The sequence below is a fragment of the Crotalus tigris genome, unplaced genomic scaffold, assembly GCF_016545835.1.
Source record: "Crotalus tigris isolate CLP2741 ecotype Arizona unplaced genomic scaffold, ASM1654583v1 scf7180000017550.10884619, whole genome shotgun sequence".
NCBI classification, from domain to species: domain Eukaryota; kingdom Metazoa; phylum Chordata; class Lepidosauria; order Squamata; family Viperidae; genus Crotalus; species Crotalus tigris.
Genome location: NW_024096468.1, coordinates 2,533,100 through 2,552,519, shown reverse-complemented (window position 1 = coordinate 2,552,519; position 19,420 = coordinate 2,533,100). Strand labels below are relative to the sequence as shown.

At 36.7% G+C, this 19,420-nt stretch overlaps 1 protein-coding gene across 9 annotated transcripts in view; it reads left to right on the top strand.

Moving 5' to 3' along the window:
* FRS3 (fibroblast growth factor receptor substrate 3) overlaps nt 1–7,397 on the top strand; it is a 32,614-nt gene extending 25,217 nt beyond the window's left edge. For all 9 annotated transcript variants that reach the window (XM_039340132.1, XM_039340124.1, XM_039340113.1 and 6 more), the window contains one exon: nt 268–7,397. In XM_039340132.1, coding sequence (XP_039196066.1) covers nt 268–1,209 — 942 coding nt within the window. In that variant the 3' untranslated portion in view covers nt 1,210–7,397. The remainder of the gene's footprint in view (nt 1–267) is intronic.
* The last annotated feature ends 12,023 nt before the right edge of the window (nt 7,398–19,420 follow it).

The window sequence follows — 19,420 nt, the reverse complement described above, 5'->3', positions numbered from 1 at the left end:
TCAGGGAACATGTTTAGAATTATTAATAACAGAATTCAAGGTTAAGATAGGACTACATTTCTTTTTAATATTGTTACTGTTAAAGATCATCCTGTTTATGCATTTTAAAATGCTGTATAGTACTTATTAATTTTGTGATTTATAATAAATAATGAAGGATTTCTAGACAGCATTTATTCTCAGCACCTGCTAATCTTTCCTTCCTTCCTTCCTTCCTTCCTTCCTTCCTTCCTTCCTTCCTTCCTTCCTTCCTTCCTTTCTTTCCAGTCCCACACCTATGTAAACACAGCCAGTGGGGAAGATGATATAAGGGGCCACCATTGTATGCACTCCTTACCTGAAGTTCATCCTCCGATTGCTCATTCCAACCATAGCTGCTCCCTGGAGGACCGGAATCCCCAGGTTTACATTCAGCCAGGAGAAGTGAAGTTTGTTTTGGGCCCGAACCTGGGTTATAGGCACAGGATGAAATGTGATGGCTACTGTCGACCCCACTGGGAGTGCTCAAGGCATTTCTGCACTCCTCACAACAACAACAACAACGATTACAAAGACGAGTGCCTCGCCCCCAAGTGTGTTTATGAAAACCTCAATGGTCTGCTGCCTTCTCGAGGAACCTTATTTCGTCAGGGGAGCGGGCGCTTGAAAATGCCCTGTGAGGACCTGAACCCTGCCAGTTGCTCCCATCGCCGGACCGCCCTACTGCACTATGAGAACTTGCCATCATTGCCTCCTGTGTGGGAGTGCCAGCCCCTAAGACAGGGCCAGGATGAAGAGGATTCTGGTGATGCAATGACACCTTCCTCCACTGGTTATCCAGAAATTGAAGAAGATGACACTTTACGAAATTACATGAATTCAGAAAGGGTTGCCCTACATGGAGGCATGCGTAGAGGAGGTTGCTTGCAGCGGCACCGCAGTTGTACCCCCAGCGTTTTCAATTTCGACTTCTGCCGGCCTTATTTGGAGCAGCCAAGGCAGCTCAATTATATCCAGGTGGAACTGCAAGATGATCCTTGTAAAGGGCGGCAAAACATACCAGTCCCCCACGTCCCATGTGCGGCTGCCCATCCAGCCCACAGGACCAATTCCTATGCGGTCATTGACCATAAAAAGACAGCAGCCATGTCCAGCTTACAGAGAGCACTGCCTAAGGATGATGGGACTTCCAGGAAAACACGACATAACAGCACTGACCTGCCTCTGTAAGAAGAACATTCAACCCAAGCACCTCATTGTGGCTTTTGTATCTGCTCTTCAACAAATCATGTTACATAACTGCCATTTTCCCATTGTGCCCCCTGTTAGTGTGAGTCACTGGAATAGTTTCATCAAGCTAAGTTAAGAAATGTAGCCTATCTGTGCCTCTTCCGAGCCTCATTTTCCTCTGCCATATACTTTCTGAAGCCCTGCCATGTGCTTGATTACTTGACCTGGCTGATGGCAGGGTGGGTAATGGTACAGTTGGAGTGTGAAGGCCAAGGAAACTTTATTTAATTTTTATTTTTGAAAATACACAAAATATATTTATTTTCAAATTTTGCATTAACTTATTTTTCAGAGATGCTGGTATTTGTTTATCTATTTATTTATCCATGTTAAAGTGCCCAGCAAGTATAACACTGAATTGCTTTGCAATTAATTCTTTTCACCATGAGAATCAGAAAAGCTCTAAGAAGGTAAGAGTTGTATCATTTTTTAAACAAATATAAGGCTAGTCGCCAAAAGGCAGAACAGAGGAGGAGATTCAGACTGTCAGAGAAAGTAAGGCATGCAAGAAAGGGTTCTAAACCCATGTGGTCCCAGGAGTGACTCAACATGCTAACAAAGCTGAACTTCCCAGCTCCAATTTCTGACTGATGGTATATCTCATAATATGCCTCTTCACCCTCAGAGTAGAAAAAAACCATAGAACTGTAAATTTCCCTAAACTAATCCTTGGTGGATGTTTTAAACTGTTGCTGTTTACCTAACAGTTTGGGATAGTCTCTAAGAAGGTAATATTCTGATGTTATGGTATTAGTTTGCTGGAATCACATAAAAACTTCAAACACATTTCAAAAGCTTTTCTTCCTCCATTTTACTTTATTGTCTCACATCCAATGCTCTAATATTGTCCCAGACATACTTTAATATGTCAATGAAATTCAGCCATTATTAACAAATAATTGATTTTGGGTGGTGGGGAACCAGAACATTTTGAGCAACTTTAAGGACAAGCAAAGCTTTCCTTATTTGGGACTTTCACATTTTTGTTAGGTTAGTAATAAACCTGCAATATGGATTATACATTTGATGGCCATTATTTATTTATACGGCCTTCTCAGAAATAGCCCTTCCAGGAATAATTGTATTTGAACTAAACTTCAGTCAGTTTTTTCTGAAAATCTTGTTTCACTGAAGTCATTTTTAAAATTCACTGTATGTGAAACAAGCATTATAAAGTTGGGGATTAGGAATCCTTTCGGTAGAAAGTTATTACTTTCCATTCCTTTTCAAATCTATTAAGAACTGTCCTTATTTAACACAGTTTTTCAATATGCTTTTTGTTATTTATTGATTTTTGGAAAATATAATGTTTATCTGTTTTGTTTTGTTTTAAATTTTTCATGTAATTCCATGTCAAGGAGTCCAAATTAATACTAGTATTTCAAGTCATAAGCTCAGCTAAACCAATTTAAGTATTCATAATTTGGATAAAAATTAATTCTAACCTTTGCATATGGATCCACATCATTAAAAGCTTAAAAACTGCTTGAAATTATATTTTTAAAAACTAGATTTAAAGTAGTTTTTCTTAAATCTTTTTATTGTAAAATGTTATTCTGACTTGTCTGTTAATTATTGCTCACCATATTGTCATGAAACACATGCTTTGCATGTAGAATATCCCAGATTTAAGCAGGAGTAAGAATTTCCCTTCTGAAATATTGGAGAAGTATTACCTATTAACATAGATGATAGTGACTTAAATGATGAGTAACTTGCTCCAGCATGTCCTTTATCTGTTCCTCTGCAGTTCTACTGTAGACCCATAACTAAAGGAGAGTAAAAATGCATTAAATGAACAAGAGAAGAAATGCTTGGATAGAGAATTAATCTTGCTTCAATTACATATATTTCAGTCACAGAGGAGTTTATCAATTAATGCATTTAGATTTAGGACTGATTGTTATATGACAACTGTACATAAAAGGTGATCTGGAAGGTTTTGAATGTTGCTGCTATTCTATATGATTTCAGTATCTCAAGCAGGTATAAAAATGTCAAATTTCAGCATTTTTTCCTCTTACTTTCACTGTACTCTTATAGATCATGTTCTAAAATTCATAGTTATAAGGGGAAGACAGACAGATTTGGGTAAACATCAAGATCTCTTCACTGTGGCCCATTGTCATATAGTTAAGATTGTTAAGAAGGCATTGATTTGATGAATGATTTTGTATTCTTGCTGTATAAATTGGGTTATTTCTAACCAGTTACTATAAAAAATCATTTTGCTTATTCAGCACTGCCTTTTTAACTGTTATGCATAATATGTTGTAATTTACTAGTAAATGTTAAAATTAGGTGGTCTTTTTACGACCATCCGCCTTTGTGGTTTTCCAATGTCTAATCAAAATCTATTAGAGTTAATAGAAGAGTTTCTCTGTCCTCTATTTGTACTTTGGATCAACTCAGTCCAAATACATCATCATCAGATTTTTATTCTGCAATTTTTATAAATAATTTAAGGTGGTGAACTGATGCTCCTGGCTTCTAATTTTCCCCACAACGTGTGAGGTGGATTGGGCTGAGAAGGGAGTAAATGGCCCAAAATCACCCAGCTGGCAATTCATGCCTAAAGGAAGACTAGATTTCTATTTTCTAGCCCAGTACCTTAACCACTACACCAGACTTGCTCTTGAGCCAGTGTGGGGAATTTCAATAGGCAGAATTCTTCTAGTATCGTCATATGCCTTGTCATCAGTTTTACTTCACAAGTCCACATCTTGTTCATTCTAAAACATCAAATGTAGGCTTCTATATACTGGTGATGGGCAGGCTGGAGTCCAAAGGACTTGAGCAGCTTTTTGCCACCACTCGGTATTAATCACAAATCTATGTATAGGTAGTCTATTGATCTATCTTAAACATTCATTTAAGATGGAAAAAAAATCTTTATTTTTTAGGTATAATGGAACTTAAAGGGTAATTAATTAACATTGATTAGAAAGAAGGATGTGGGATAAAATAGGGAACTCTCCTTTTCAAGGATTATGTTTACTCTGAGAGACTTATTTATTAAAAAGGAAGGACTTAGAATACTTTCTGGCTGCTGTTGTCTCAGAGTCAAGACAGCTAAAATTTATGCTTTGTACCCTGATGCCCTAGAAGTAAAGTTTAGTTTCAAGTGATAAGAAATGTGTTTACCATGGTACAATTAAATCAGTGCCAAAAATAAGTGTTTTATCTAATTGAGCCACTATATGGTTTCATTGTTTGACTTTGGCTTAGTGTTTGGATATAGCCATTTTGGTTTTTTAAATTAGGTTTATGGCTTAGTGTACTCTATGAATTCAACCAGTTTCAGCTTAATTACTTAGCCATATTTAAACAAACTAACTTATTGTGTTATGTGAATCTATCCATTGAATTAGATGCGATGAAAATGTGAAGCTGGTTGCCTGCTAATGTCTTTCTGCAGTTTACATCCATTCCTCATTTAACCGCTAAACAGCTTAAATGCACTATACTTTGTTTTATTATTATTTATTACTGGTATTTTTCAGAGTCCTTTAAGGAGCATTTTCTAATGTGCCAAGAATGGTGCTTTTGCCAAGATTTTGTAAAGGTTAGAAAGGTTCCAACTAGTAGAGATTCTTAATAGGCAGATGAAAAGCAGAAATGCAGTTGGTGTCAGACTGATGCTACCATCAACTTTCAGGGAAACAGGCTTATTGAATTGGTCCCCTGCAAGCACCTGTTGGATCTTTTTGGTTTCTAATGATGTTTGGGTAGTAGGCAGCTAGCTCTGTGAGGCATTTGTTCAGATCTCTCTAATGGTAGTAACCATTTTTATTAATAATTTTGGTAATAGTATTTGTTTTAATAGCTTGGAGTTTTTTGAGTATTTTATAGATGTTTTATTGTGTTGTAAGCTGCCTAGAATTGTAAGAACAGACAGCATACTAATAGTGGCAAATAAATAATCGTTCAGCAATCCAGTGTCTCCTTTACAGGTGGTGCTTGCGCTGTTTCTTCATCGGCTCTGCACCCACACGATCCCACCTTGTCATTACTTGGGGAAACAGAGCTGATAAATTCCGGGCTCAGTAGTAGGGCAGGAGGAAGTGCTGTAGATGCTGAGACTGAAATGGTAGAGCTGAGAGGTGGGAATTCTTCCTTTAGTGAGAATTCTTGCCTAATCCTGGTTCCTGAATTCTCCATTCTCCCTGAGTTAAGGAAGTATGGTACTACAATGCCTTTTTATTGGTCTTAAAATACATAAAGAGGCAGTTTTGTAGCCCTCCTTGTAGCTGATCTTATTGTTGTATGTCAATAGAAACAGTGTAAAGTTTGAGTGAGGGGGTAAATGCATTGTTTGGCTACATTTTTTTTTTTTTGCACTCTCCTATTGGGCATATGAACACCATTACCAGAAGGCTGGCAGTAAATTTGCGGGACACTGAATTCCTTGGGTGAGGCTAGTGTACAGAAACAATTTCTGATATTCTAAATGGAAGTTAGCTCTTATTCTCACTTGCTATGTGTGTAACGTTACATTTAATACTGACCATGCAAGCAAAAGTGAAAATGTAACCTTTCTGGCAATAGTCACAAGCCTCATAAAGTTGGAGAGTTGATAAACATGATGCTTTCCTATTTCTGAATACATAGTGCTCAGCACTCCATAGAGTTATTTATCTGCTTTTAAAAGTGCAATTGGAAAGGATAATTCAACAAGTTCCATAATAAATTGCTATTCAAATAATCACCACATCCAAATAATCACCTCATCCAAACTAAGTTGGACGCCACTTTTTTTCCGTCATGAAAACTCCAAGCCAGTGCAATAAAAAATCTAGCACATTTCTAAGCATAGCTCTGCAGTAATGCAGAAATTGCCTGTTATTGCAGTAGCTAGTAGCTACATATTGAGCCTTTCTGGAGAAAAAAATTACATGTCAACTTAAACTAGACCCATGTTTCATTATATCCTTAACATTTCCATGGTAGTCATCTTTTAGGATCAGCACATTAAATATAGTTTGTGTTCAAGGGACTGTTGTAGCCTAATTTTCTTCAAGCTTCAGTATCAAAATAAGAGTATTCAGCTGTCTTGGATAGCTAAAGTAAAATAGAACAGTATGTACTTCAGTGCCCCTTTTAAAGATGTTGCCAATGAGTATGTCTATTTATGGCTATACTGCATCCAGCAGCTTTTAAAGGTTAGAGCAGGTACTGTAAACTCACTGAATGGAATAAGGGTTATACCGATTCATCTGACAAGGGCATTATGAAGATTAAGGTTTGAATATCATAAAGGCCAAGAAATTTTAGTACTGTACTGAATTTTGCACATCAAATGGAATCTCATATTAGTTGGTATTGTGTTTAGTGTGAAACCCAATTCCTCAATTCTTTATCATCTCATAATGGTTATCCACATCTTCTGATTGGTCTCTGGGGAATCTTGTTCTACATAAGATAATAGGTTATAATTTCTTTATGTTTTAATATCTCTTTAAATCTTTCCATAGTTTAAGTCCTTTCATGAGAGTTCATCTTTTCAAACATTTTGGATTCTATAAAAGCATGGAACTGTTGCCTCTTTCCCTAGCGATAGAACAATGTGAGTCTGCCTCCATTTTCCCATTGTTGGAGGTAGGGAAGAGAGAACTCTATAAGTGTAACCAGATTATGATAGTTTTATTTTCTTGGAACTTTCAGTCAGTTTTATGAAACACTTGAAATGTTGCAAATGGTCCTGTTCTTGAATTAATATTAAAAAGCAACCAAACTGGATTCTGGGATTGTGAGACAAGAACTTTCAGTGGGTAGATTTTTTTTTTCTGTAATTCATTTTGAAAAGCCTGGCTTTAGCTAGGTAAATCTCAATTTCTTACCTTGTGCAGTTTTCTTCATAGTTACTTGTACTGATGCATTTGCTAATTGTTTCTGATCTGGCAGAAAAACAAGGCATGGGGATGCTCAGTTGTTCTAGCCATAGAAGTTGCTTTGTGATTTTTATTCAGTGGTTTCTGCTGTATATCTCTGTTAATTCCTATTTGTATCTTATCCTGTGTAGCCTTCAAAGTGAAGAGCATTAGCAGTGCCATGTGACTGAGGAGCACTAATATCTTACATTAATGTGCACAAAGAATGTATCTAAAATAAATTATTTCTGATGCTTATCTTTTGGAAAGTGTGGCTTATTTGGTAACTTGTAAACAAAAAATTTATAATTACCAAGGTAATCTGAACTCTGACAATTTTATTTGCTCAGCATTCCTGGATTTTCTTTATAATATCTATGCATTCTTCAGAATGAAAAAGGTCTTCTGCAGTCACGACATAAGCCTAAGATTGAAAATCAGGCTTATCAGATGTTATATTTTTTCTATCCTGCTGTATGGAGTAGAGAGTTGGTCTCTGACAGAAGGCCACCTGAAGAGACTAGAAGAATTGAAATGTGGAATTACAGACGGCTGTTATGTATAAGCTGGGTTGACAAGATCAGAAATGAGGTTATAAGCCACCTGCGAAAACCAAGGTAAATCATCAAAACAATTAAAAAACGAAAGTTAGAATATTTCGGACATGTGATGCGACACCCAGAAAAATACGGCATATTCCATTTAATCCTCCAGGAAAAGATTGAAGGCAAACGAGGTCCAGGCAGAAGAAGAACATCATGGCTTCAAAATCTAAGGGACTGGTTTGGACAAAACTCAGCAGCACTTTTTTGCGTGGCTCCTGATAAAAACAGAATCGCCAACATGATCGCCATCATCCGATAACGGATATGGCACAAGAAGAAGAAGAATACTAATAGTCAATTTAAGATCCTCCAGATGTCTTGAGCTTCAGCTCTCATAATGTGCAGCTACCATGATTTTGATGGTAATTCTGAGAAATTAAGGTCCCTGGGGAATATCAAGATAAAATCACAGAACACTTTCCAGGCTATAAAGTTGGTGCTTTATTCACTATTCATAAAATAGTGTCGGGGGGGGGGGTCAATAATATAAAAAGTATTCTTAAAGTCAGAAATAGAAACTTCTAATGGGAGATGTTTTTTTCCATACTAAGAAGTGTTAATAATATTCATAGAGAGTGTGGGTTCATTGCAATGAAGGAGACAATGGCTAAACTTTTGTAAAAACCAAAAGTCAGTCTTCTGATTCTGGCAAACTATTATTCAGCGTTGAGCATTTTACTGAAAAAGGTACAGGCCTTTTAACTAGTTAAAGCAATTTGAAATTTTTAGAACCCCATCAAATAATGTGTGAGAATCAACTATCCTGTTATATTATTACAACATTCTAGGCTTGCTTATCTGATGTATGAAGGTGACTATCAAAAATCATGCTACAAAGATATTTTATTTTATTCTGATCAAGGAAAAAAAGGAAGGGAATTTGGCAGAATGTCTCTGAAATTTGAAGTACAACTCTTGTCTCTTCTGATCCCTCTAAATCAGGGGTGTTAAACTGCTGGCCCACAGGCCGGATGCATCACAGCGAAACCGCGTCCACCCCATTGCTGGCAATGGCAAAAAAGTCATGATACATTGCTACACGTCATGTGATGTTGCGAGTTTGACACCCCTGCTCTAAATGGATTCCAGATTTAAACAAAAGAATATTGTGTTCATACATGCATACATTGAGCAACCACTTTACAAAGACTTCGAGGTGGTTAATAATAATAATAATCAAGAAAATAAAGTGCTCTGAGATTTTAGAGTTAAACATGCAAGCTCCTGCCTGGCAACACCTCAGATTTAATTGTTGGTAAGAAAGAAAAGTCTTGATGGTGGACATTGCAGTTCCTGGAGACAGCAAAATAGAAGATAAAGAACCGGAAAAAATCACAAAATAGACCTGCAAATAAAAGTAGAATCACTGTGGCAAAAGAAAGCAAAGATTAGTAACTGGTACCTTGGGTGCAGTTCTAAAACATTGGGAGCACCATTCGAACACCATCAGCATTGATAAAATCACCATTAGTCAATTACAAGAACTTTGCAAGGTCTTCAGGATAATTTGACTTGGGGAGCAAGGTATTTCAAAAGATAGGGTTAACTCCTGATCAAGACGCAAAGCTTCTGAGTCTTAGTTAACAAATCCTGCTCCTTTTGCTGTAGCTTAGGAAAATTGGCTCTGTATGCCCCTATCTCTTTTTAAGTATAGTGGTTTTTTTTTTTTCTCTTTGACACAATCATACAAAGTTTTGATGAACTCTTAAGCACAGTTTAAAAGCCCCTGTTATAGTAGTCCACATGTGCAGTGTCTAGGTCACTGATAAATCTCTATACCTCAGCACCTAAGTCTAGAAAGTTGGACCAACTAGAACGGATGAAAGATACTCCTCCACTTATCCCCTCTACCAGCTGCAGGAGCCATGAGTTCAGGAGGAGGAGTATGTAAGGGGGAGTGCCCAACAGAGAACTAAGATGAATTGGAATAGTAAGAGATTTCTCATCAATGAACAGTAGCTCTGAAGTCTGTAAGAGACTAGATATATTAAAACAAGCTCTGATTAAATCTCTAGACAATTACTTTTTGTTGGTATTCATGATACAAATGTAAATACAGATTTACAGATGATTTGCCCAGCAACTTCATGTAGACATTAATCAACCTGGGAGAAAGAACTGAATTGTGTGGAATCACAATGAAATACTCTTAACTGTGAGACTTCATTAGTTTACCCAGTGCCTCTAATCAGATGATGTTGATTACACAATATGCGGGAGAGGACTGAGCCCTGTGGAATCACCTTGAGTTACCGTAATATATTTTTAATTGTGTAAACTTCATTAGTAATGTTGATTAAGATCTGAATAGCTGAGCCCTTGTTAGTTCCAAATGAGTTCTTTGACTAGCTAATGGGACTCAATATATTAGCATCCAAGATCTTGTTTCCTAAGCATGTCCTACTTCCTGATTTAAATTGGTTCTGTAGCAGGAATAGAGAACATCTGGCTTATCAAGTTAATTCAGGTTGCTGAGGTTTCTCATCTGGTCTCTAAACTGGTCCTCAGCTCTCTTTTATAGGTGTTTGCCTATATGAGGTTTCTTAAGCTCTCTTTGCAGCTAGACACTACTAAAGAGAGAAGGGCCCTTTAAGGGTTCTTTCAATCTCATATCCCCAAATTCCAGAAATTAGACTTTACAGAAACTCTTAGCTTAATTCTGTGTTTAGTAACTGTTCCTCAAGTATTAATAGCCACCTAGAGTCATAAGAATGGGGTGATAAATGAATACATAGAAACTTGAATGTAATTACAAAAGTCCAGCTGTATCAGCACTGAATTGAATGAGGAGAAAATATCATTATCATGTACTTGTTAATGACACAAAATCTCGTTGGGGTAGAAAGGTGAGAACTTTGCTACAAACTAAGAGCAGTCATGTCTGCTGGTTATATAAACTATTTTTTTTCAATTGAACCCGAACTGTCATAATACAATACTGTAAATTATATGGCAACATGGCTGCAGCCACTACTTTCACTTTTTTGTTTGCTTTTTAATTAGAGGGGGAAAGGAAAGATAAAATACATAAGAGAAGGCAGGAAAAGAAAATAATAACAGCAACAACAATGAGAAAGGACCAGACAGATACATGAGCTGCAAAAATAGAACTGCATATGCAGTACTAGGCTCAGAGGTGAATCCTGATTTTTTTTAAAAAATGTATTTCAGTATTAATAGATATATATATACTGTAAAAACATTTCTGAACCGCTAAAGAAAATATTTGCTCTGCAGTATACTAGATGAGTCCAGAAATATGTAAGATATAAAGTGTGTGTGTGTGTGTGTGTGTGTGTGTGTGTGTGTGTGTGTGTGGAGCGGAGGGGCAATTGGATGGGTGTGCTTAAAAGTATCGGAACAGAACTAATAGATTCTTTGGCTGTTGCACAGAGCTAGTTAGATAATTGCAAACTAGCACAGCTCAGGAATTATCAAAAAATAAATGTTAGGGTCCAAGAGGGAAACAAAAAGAATTGACTTAGAACTCCATACCACTGCATTTGATAAGAAAGGTAATTCTTTCAAGAAAAGCAACAGAGAAGAAGATGAAATTGCACTATGTGTTAAAATATCTCCACTGAATAGATTTGACAATATTGTCGACAGCTTCTGAATAGGAAAAAGAAAGAAAGAAAAAAAACAAAGAAGAAAATGTGGTTGAGAAAGTGGTAATAATAAGAACACTGAAGGAAAGTGACATACTGTGGTTTATTCTGAATGTAATTGAGTTCTGTTTTGGAGAAAAGGACAGTTTTTAATAAAAAAAAATCTGAGCAAAGGCATACAGGATTCTGCATTTGGTGAAGCTAATGTAAACAAGAGTTCAACATAGTTAAAAGTTTCTGAACAAACCCCCTGTCAACAACAATGCAAGAATTCATATAAGAGATACAAGAAGGATATATCACCAGGATGAATATTGTACATACAGCACTGTAGTAGAAGCTTAGTTCTATAAAGGTACTGCTAGAAAAGCTAGAGCTCAGAATCTGCGGTTGATGAAAGCTGTAACATACAACAAAAATGCCTTCTATAGGTATATTTATGTATTTATTTTCAGTTTTAGTAACTTGTCCAAATCTGAAAATTCTAAAGAGCGGATAACATAACAAATAGAGGAGAAAACAACTGGTATACCAATTGCTCAGTAAAATATCTTATTTCTTTTCTTTTTTTCTTTTTTTTAGGTGTATACCTTTTATTCTGGATTATTTCATAAAACGCATCACCACCTTTGGGGAAATATAAAATTCCAGAAATATATTATCTTCCGTCTCTGTTTGTTAACTCTTGCTTCCTTATTCTGTCTCTAGAGCAGAGTTTCTCTTTTTTATTATTAGTTTATATTATAAAATACAAAAATACAAAAACAAATAATAGGAAAAATAGGGGAGGGAAGACGGAAAAGAAGAGTGCAGAAAAGAAGGGAAAAAGAAAGAAAAGGCATTGACTTCCGACTCCCTTTGGATACAGTAAAGTAAGATAGTAACATCAAACCTCAACTTTTTACTTTTACATAATAGTAAAAACTAGTAAACCATTTCTATATCGACAAATCTATCTAATTGGTAAAACTTAAAATCAATGTTTCATTTTTTTCCACCTCAAGCACAAAGTCCAGAAGTGGTTTCCAAGTAGAAACAAAAGTAATGTTTTTTTCTTTTATCAAAGCAGTCAATTTAGCCATGTCTGCTAACTCATCAACTTTTGCAGTTATTCGTCCATTGTAGGGATCGAAGTGTCCTTCCATTTTTGTGCATAAAGTAATCTTGCTGCCGGCAACATATATAACATCAAAGTTCCATTTTTTTTCCAAGTCTTTTTCCATTAAACCCAAAAGAAAAGTTTCTGGTTTTATCTTTATATTCACTTTAAGAATCTTCTGTATTAAAATATGAATCCTGTTCCAATATTTCTTTGTTTTATCACATGTCCACCACAAATGATAAAAAGTCCCTTTTTTACATTTGCATTTCCAACATTCATTTGCAGTACTTTTATACATTCCTGATAACTTATCTGGTGTTAAATACCAATGATACACCATCTTATAAAAGTTTTCTTTAAAATTGTAATTTAGTATAAATTTTAAACCTTTTGTCCACGTATTCTCCCATTGTTCAAGTTTTACATTATATCCAAAGTTGCTTGCCCTTATTTCAACTAATGTTGACAAAGTGCCCCAAAGTATTCTAATACACCCAGCTAAATGTGTGCCTGGATATGACAGAATAAAGATGGCTGGTTATTTACAGTACTTATGAAAAAATCTTAGAACAGCAGTTGGTTATCATTTCTATATTGCAAAAGTTGCCAATGACAATTGATAATAGATCTATGAAACATTGACAATATAAATGTAATTAAAATATTTAAATCTAATCATAGTTACAATAATTTAATACAACATGATCAAATAGTACAAAGCAATAATAACAATCATAATACTAAAACAATGTTGGCAAAATTTCATCATCAAATATGCCTCATAAGTCTTCATCTTTGTCTCTTCTGAAACATTAAGGAAGGAGCTAATCTTACTTGTAAATGTTCACTGTAAGGGATACTTCCATAACACTGGGACCAAAATCAAGAAACAATGTTTCAGGCCTTTTCTGCCCTACCTCATAACATGAAAACAAGAAGAAACTGCTAGGCTTTTTTAGGACAACTATATAGGATTGGTCACTTCTAACAGAAGACTATACGACTGTGATATAGCACCAAAAAGAAAGACAAATACAAATACAAATTTAGACTTTGTTAATAGAAGTAGAGTTTTCAGACTATTCAATTCAACTTTATCCTGCAGTGGTCAAGAGATATCTTAAATATTGTATCCACATCTGTGTACTTTATTTTAAGAAGGATTCAGGCAAATAGAACAGATTCAGTGAAGGGTAGCAAAGATAATCAAGCAATTAGAAAGAAAGAGCACACCTGTGCTTACCGTTTACTGTAGGTTGCTCCTAACCTATGCTTATGCCAATTTGATTCTGAGGCTGTTCAAAAATTCCTATCTTGACCGAAACAATTTAGCAACAGCTTGCAATGTATTCAGTTCAGATTGCACACTATCAAATCCTCCCGTTGGACTTTCCCCTGAGGCTGTGCCCTACCCATTTTTCTGTTCCAGGAAAGCAATGGTGAGTTACCATTAGCATAACTGCTACCTTATAAATGGAAGGTTGCTGGTTTGAAACCAATTCAAAATATTGCTATTTTTAATTACTTCCTAATTTTCTCTATGCTTTAAAAAAGCAAAACAAAACTCTACCAGTGCTGTGGTTTCATGTTCTCTATCACCTAAAGACGTTTTCCCAAGTGCCCAAGCAGCCCTTAGTTTTTCAGTTGTTTGGAAGCTCAGGGTGAAATTATCATGAGCCCAACAAGTATAGACACATGTTAGATGCACCTTCACATGATCAAGGCCTACTGGATTCTATATAGAACAAATGGGACAAACTTTGCACAAAAGAATTAATGAACATAAGTTTAATATCAAATCAAGGAGAAAGTAATATTGGAGCATTTCATCTTTCCAGGATACCTCATAGCAGACCTCAAAGTGATTGTTTCAAAAAAGCATGACTTTAACAGCATCATTACAGAAAAAATTGTTGAACACACATCAAAACATTTCAGGCAATCTCTGAAGGTCTCAAGAAATATGATGTAATATTTGACATATTATTAATTAGTAAGCTATTGGTAATGTGTGATATGTATAACTTGCATCTGCATAACCAATCTATCTGCCCTCCTTGCTTTCCACCTCACTCCAGTTTAAATTCTCTATCAGCCTAACCCAGGGGTAGGCAACCTTGGCTCTTTTATGACTCGTGGCTGAGCATGGCTGGCTCAGGAATTCTGGGAGTTGAAGTCCACGAGTCATAAAAGAGCCAAGGTTGCCTACCCCTGGCCTAGCCACTCTGCCACTCTGATGAAATAAACTAAAGCTCACAAAATCTTTTAATAAAAACTGTTAGTCAGAAAAGGTGTTACTAGATTTCTGATTCTTGTCACCATAGACTAACACGCTTTTTCTCCTACAAAAACATGTGTCCCAGGTGAAAGAAAAAGAAAAGAAACAAAGTACACTGCTGGACACTGCTGGAATTTGGAGGGATTTTTTGGGGTGTGTGTGTGTGTTAAAGTCTCAGGAGAATAAAAATTTAAAAGATCTACATTTCTGCCAGGTTTTAAACCAACAACCTACTATTTTGAAGGCAAGAATTCTACTTATTGTAGTATTAGAATAGAATAGAATAGAATAGAATAGAATAGAATAGAATAATAACTTTATTGTCATTTTGAATGTACACTAATTGGCATACTTTGAAATGAAATTTTATTATGTACAGCTCTCAAAAAGTCACCACCTCCGATATACACCACATAAATATGATAAAAATAAATAAATACATAATTATGCATATACCCACATATATTATATGACACAGAGAAACGACAGTGTAGTTTGGGTTATGTATACATGTGCATGGTGAGAAAAATGAATCTTGTGAGTTTACCAGACGGATGGCATAGGGAACAAAGCTATTACAGAATTGGGTAGTCCTGCTAGAAATACTTCAAAACCTCCTCCCAGAGGGAAGCAACAGAAACAGATTGTTTGAACTCTAAGCACATAGTATAAGCAGCATCCTGAATACCAGGAAGCGATTATATTATAGCATCAATGGTAAAAGGAAGTTTTAAAAGACTGTCACAGATTATAGTAAGCTTTGACTTCCTCTTCAAAGTAGCAAAGGAACTGCTGAGTGAATTTGCAACAAGTATGCTACCTAAGATGAATAAGAGCATTCAGAATGACATAACATGGAAAAATGAGCTTTTGAAGCAGAGCAGAAAAATAAATCATCTGTTTCAGCCCTCCAGAAATGAACGCCTGGCCCTTCTGGTGACAGAGCAATGGGACATTTTGGACAACCCCTTAAGTCTTAAATTGAGAGATTGAAGGAGTTGAGAATGTTTAGCCTTGGAAAAGAAGACTGAAAGAAGACACCAAAGCATTCTTGAAAGGATGTTACCTAGAAGACGATTAAAAACTATTCTGTATTGTTTCAGAGTATAACCCACTTTGTACATTATTTAAAAACTGACAAGAAGGCAAATTAATTTTAAAACACAGGAAGACAAAATTTCATTTGCTGGAAAAAGAACACACCTCAGTAATAAAAGCTGTGAAAAAATAATGAGTTCCTCTTCACTGAATGTATTCAAGGCTAGACAGATATTTAGTCAGAGATACTTTAATGTGATTCCTTTACTGAGATGGGGATTAGACCAGGTGGCCTGAATGACCACTTCCAATTTATAAGTTTAAGAAAATAGTGAATGTTCCATTAATTATACTGAAAATCTTGCAAGTGTCAATAAAATCAGAGTATACGTGTTAGCTTTCCCATTTAAGTTCTACTTTTTATTCTGTAACTGAGAACCTTGTAGGGCCTCTTTCCACTGTTTATCCAGTATGATAAATCTCTGCTGAGCAAAAAGTTTTAAATGCCCTCTTTTATATAATTAAAACTGTAAAGGGCATTTGATTTGCTACATGACATCTATTGTTGGATTGAATACCTGCATTCCGTTGAGATGAATTGGGTATCTGTAACTGCTTATCAGTTACTGCTTTTGGCGGATCACTCGGTCCCTGCTTGTGGCTGACTTTACATGGTCAAAATATGATTTGTTATCCACTATGATAAGATTTCTAATTTTCATGAAGGTTAATAAAACTCAAGTATATGATGGGAAATGGCTTTTTTTTCAAATAGCTGAATTAAAAACTAATCATATACTAAAACTGACAAGTAAGTTTTTAGAAATAAGGCAGAACTTAACTGCACCACAAACAGCCTTTGTCCTACCTACAGAACAGGGGAACATATAGTTTCTTGAGGGAAAGAGGTTTAGAGAACAAAAGTTCTCTTGAGGTAATAGAGTACAATTAGAAGCATGAATAGTTTCTACAAAGTGGTATGATTGCACATTCACTTAATTTGGAGTAGATAGTCTTGGCCTTAGAGTCCTGTCTGAGGTTGTCAGGGCTCCAGCAATCAACTGCTGAAAAGTAGGCATAGATTCTCTTCATTTGGAAATGAGAAACAAATGAAAATCTTAGTATAAGCCACATAATAGGCAAATATACTCTTAAGTCAGTATTGATTCCTAGTGTCTTCACCCATTGTAATTTTTTGATCAGCATTATGGAAGTGGGCGATCATTATCTTCTCTTGAAATGTTTTTAGAATTCCCAGGTTCGCAAACCATTCCTAAATCCATGTTACATTTTTCCATCCATTTGACAACCAAAAATATTACTTGTAGTCTTCCCCTTCAAAGGTTTCCAGTATAAAGGTAGTTTGTCATTACCATTTATTTACATTTAAACCTGACCATAGTGTAAAGGAATGTAAACCTGACCTTGGGGAAATATGAGAAAGCCATAAAAGGGGGGGGGGAATTGCTTGCAGAAAAGATTATATAGTCTGGGGATAGAGGGAAGTGTGAGAAAGAAACTCAAAGAACCCCACCAAAACGGGACATGGTCACCCAAAATATGGTTGTTGCTGGCTATTTATGGATGTAATAAAAATGGAGACATAAACTTGTTATTGCCACAAGACAAATCCTAACACAAAAACCACATTGTGACCTGCTCAATCCAAGCCGCAATTAAGTTTTCAATTGGGCCATAAAACAGTGCTTCAGGAACGATGCCAAGTTCCCTCTGGAATTCTGATGGGCTCATCATTCACCCCAGGAATCCTATTCTTAACATACCTCCCTATGCTCTGGTGTTCCTGCTGCTCTCTTTCCTGCTGGTCTTAGCAATGTCTAATCACTTGCTTTCCTTTCTTCCTACGCCAAAGGGACCAATTACAAATTCACTAAGAAGAGTTTAGCACAGTGGTTCTCAACCTGTGGGTTGGGACCCCATTTGGGGTCGAACGACCATTTCACGGGGGTCGCCAAACAGCGCAGTCCGCCATTTTTTTCCCCTTTTCCTTAGCTGTGCTACTCCCTTTTATTCTATTGGCTTTTGAAAGCCAATAGAATAGACTCTCTTGAATAGAGTCTAATTCTATTGGCTTTCAAAAGCCAATAGGAATTGTCCAGGCTGTCTCTGCCCTGCTGAGCCCGCCAAAAGTCCCATTCTGCAAATGGTGCTGCACCAGTTGAGTAGTCCTCGACTTACGACCGGTTGAGTAGTCCTCGACTTACGACCGGTTAGGGGTCGCAGCATTAAAAGGGTTGAGAACCACTGGTTTAGCATGTAGCAGCTCTGATATAAGGAGCCTACTCACCTCCCATTGTCCCCTGGGTACCCCACTCTCACCTGAATAGCCAAAAGAAAACAAGCTCCACTTTCAATATGCCAGGTAAGCCCGATTCATATCATCCTCACTTTCTCACCCAAGAATGAAAACAATTACTGCTCGCCTTAGCTCCCCTTCCCAAACATCAAAAACTTAAAGTCTTAACTTGAAGTCATTAATCCAGTCCTCAGCTCTTAGTCCTCTAAAGGTACTGATGTGACTCAATTGGGTCTGTCACAAGTTGCAACAAACAGGCTTTCTTAGGTCTGAAATCCAGACATTGTAGCAGAGATGACAGCCAAAAATAGCTTCTGTGCCACACCACTGGTTAAGTGGCATTTCTTAGGACACATGTTATTTCTTTTGAAGAGCCACCAACTTGATCCCACTGACTCTCGGTACTTGGGAGTCCAAGCACTCTATCACATCAAAGTTGTTATCTAAAGGTCACCATCACCAATATTATCCAATTACACCACCAGGCAGATTCCTGCCATCTTGTTGCTGTAATCAGTATAATATAGAGAGCATACTTAATTTGTAGCTAGTTTGCCAGTTTGATAGTGTCCTTGAAACTCTCCCTATGAGCCGACTGACCTGCAAACAACAGATCTGTTGAAACTAGTGCACCACTGAGACTCCAGACAGGCTTTCTGTGTGGTATATATATCTCAGTTTGGAATCATGCTGTAGCTGCATTTTTCTATCAACCACCACACCACATTCTAGACAACCAGCCAATCACTCTGTCAGGGTTCCGACTCTTTGGATTCTAATCTTCACCAGCACCCATGCTGCTGCTGTTCTTCAGTTGCATTAGACTTAGAGCCAAAACAGAGCTGCAGGCAAAACCTCTCAATTCCATTCTAACAAAATCTTCAAAAAAACAACTTCTACATACTGTACTCCATACCAGCAAGCAGCCAAGAGCCAAATGCCAACCAACCAGCCTTGGGCTTCTCTGAATCAGACCAATGTTTTGTTTCTAAAATATTATTATTTTTGGCAATTCTGTCTCTCCACATCTTCTGATCTTGCATTATTTCTTTGAGTTTTTCTATGCTCTGACTGGTGTCACTTTGATAGTGTCCATCCACTGTGTTCTTTGATGGCCTGGTTTCTTTTTACCATTAATTCTTCCAAACAGAGTTGCCTTCTCCAGTGAATTTTCCTGCATGACATGAATGATATGACACTCATTGCAGGAAATGTGATAGTGTGGTCAGAGGCAAGAGAGGGACAAAGTCGAGAAATGGATTAATCTATAGTCAGATGACCCCAGACTCGGTGGTCTTCATCTGTAGTTAAGGGAGTCAGGTAATAACAGACA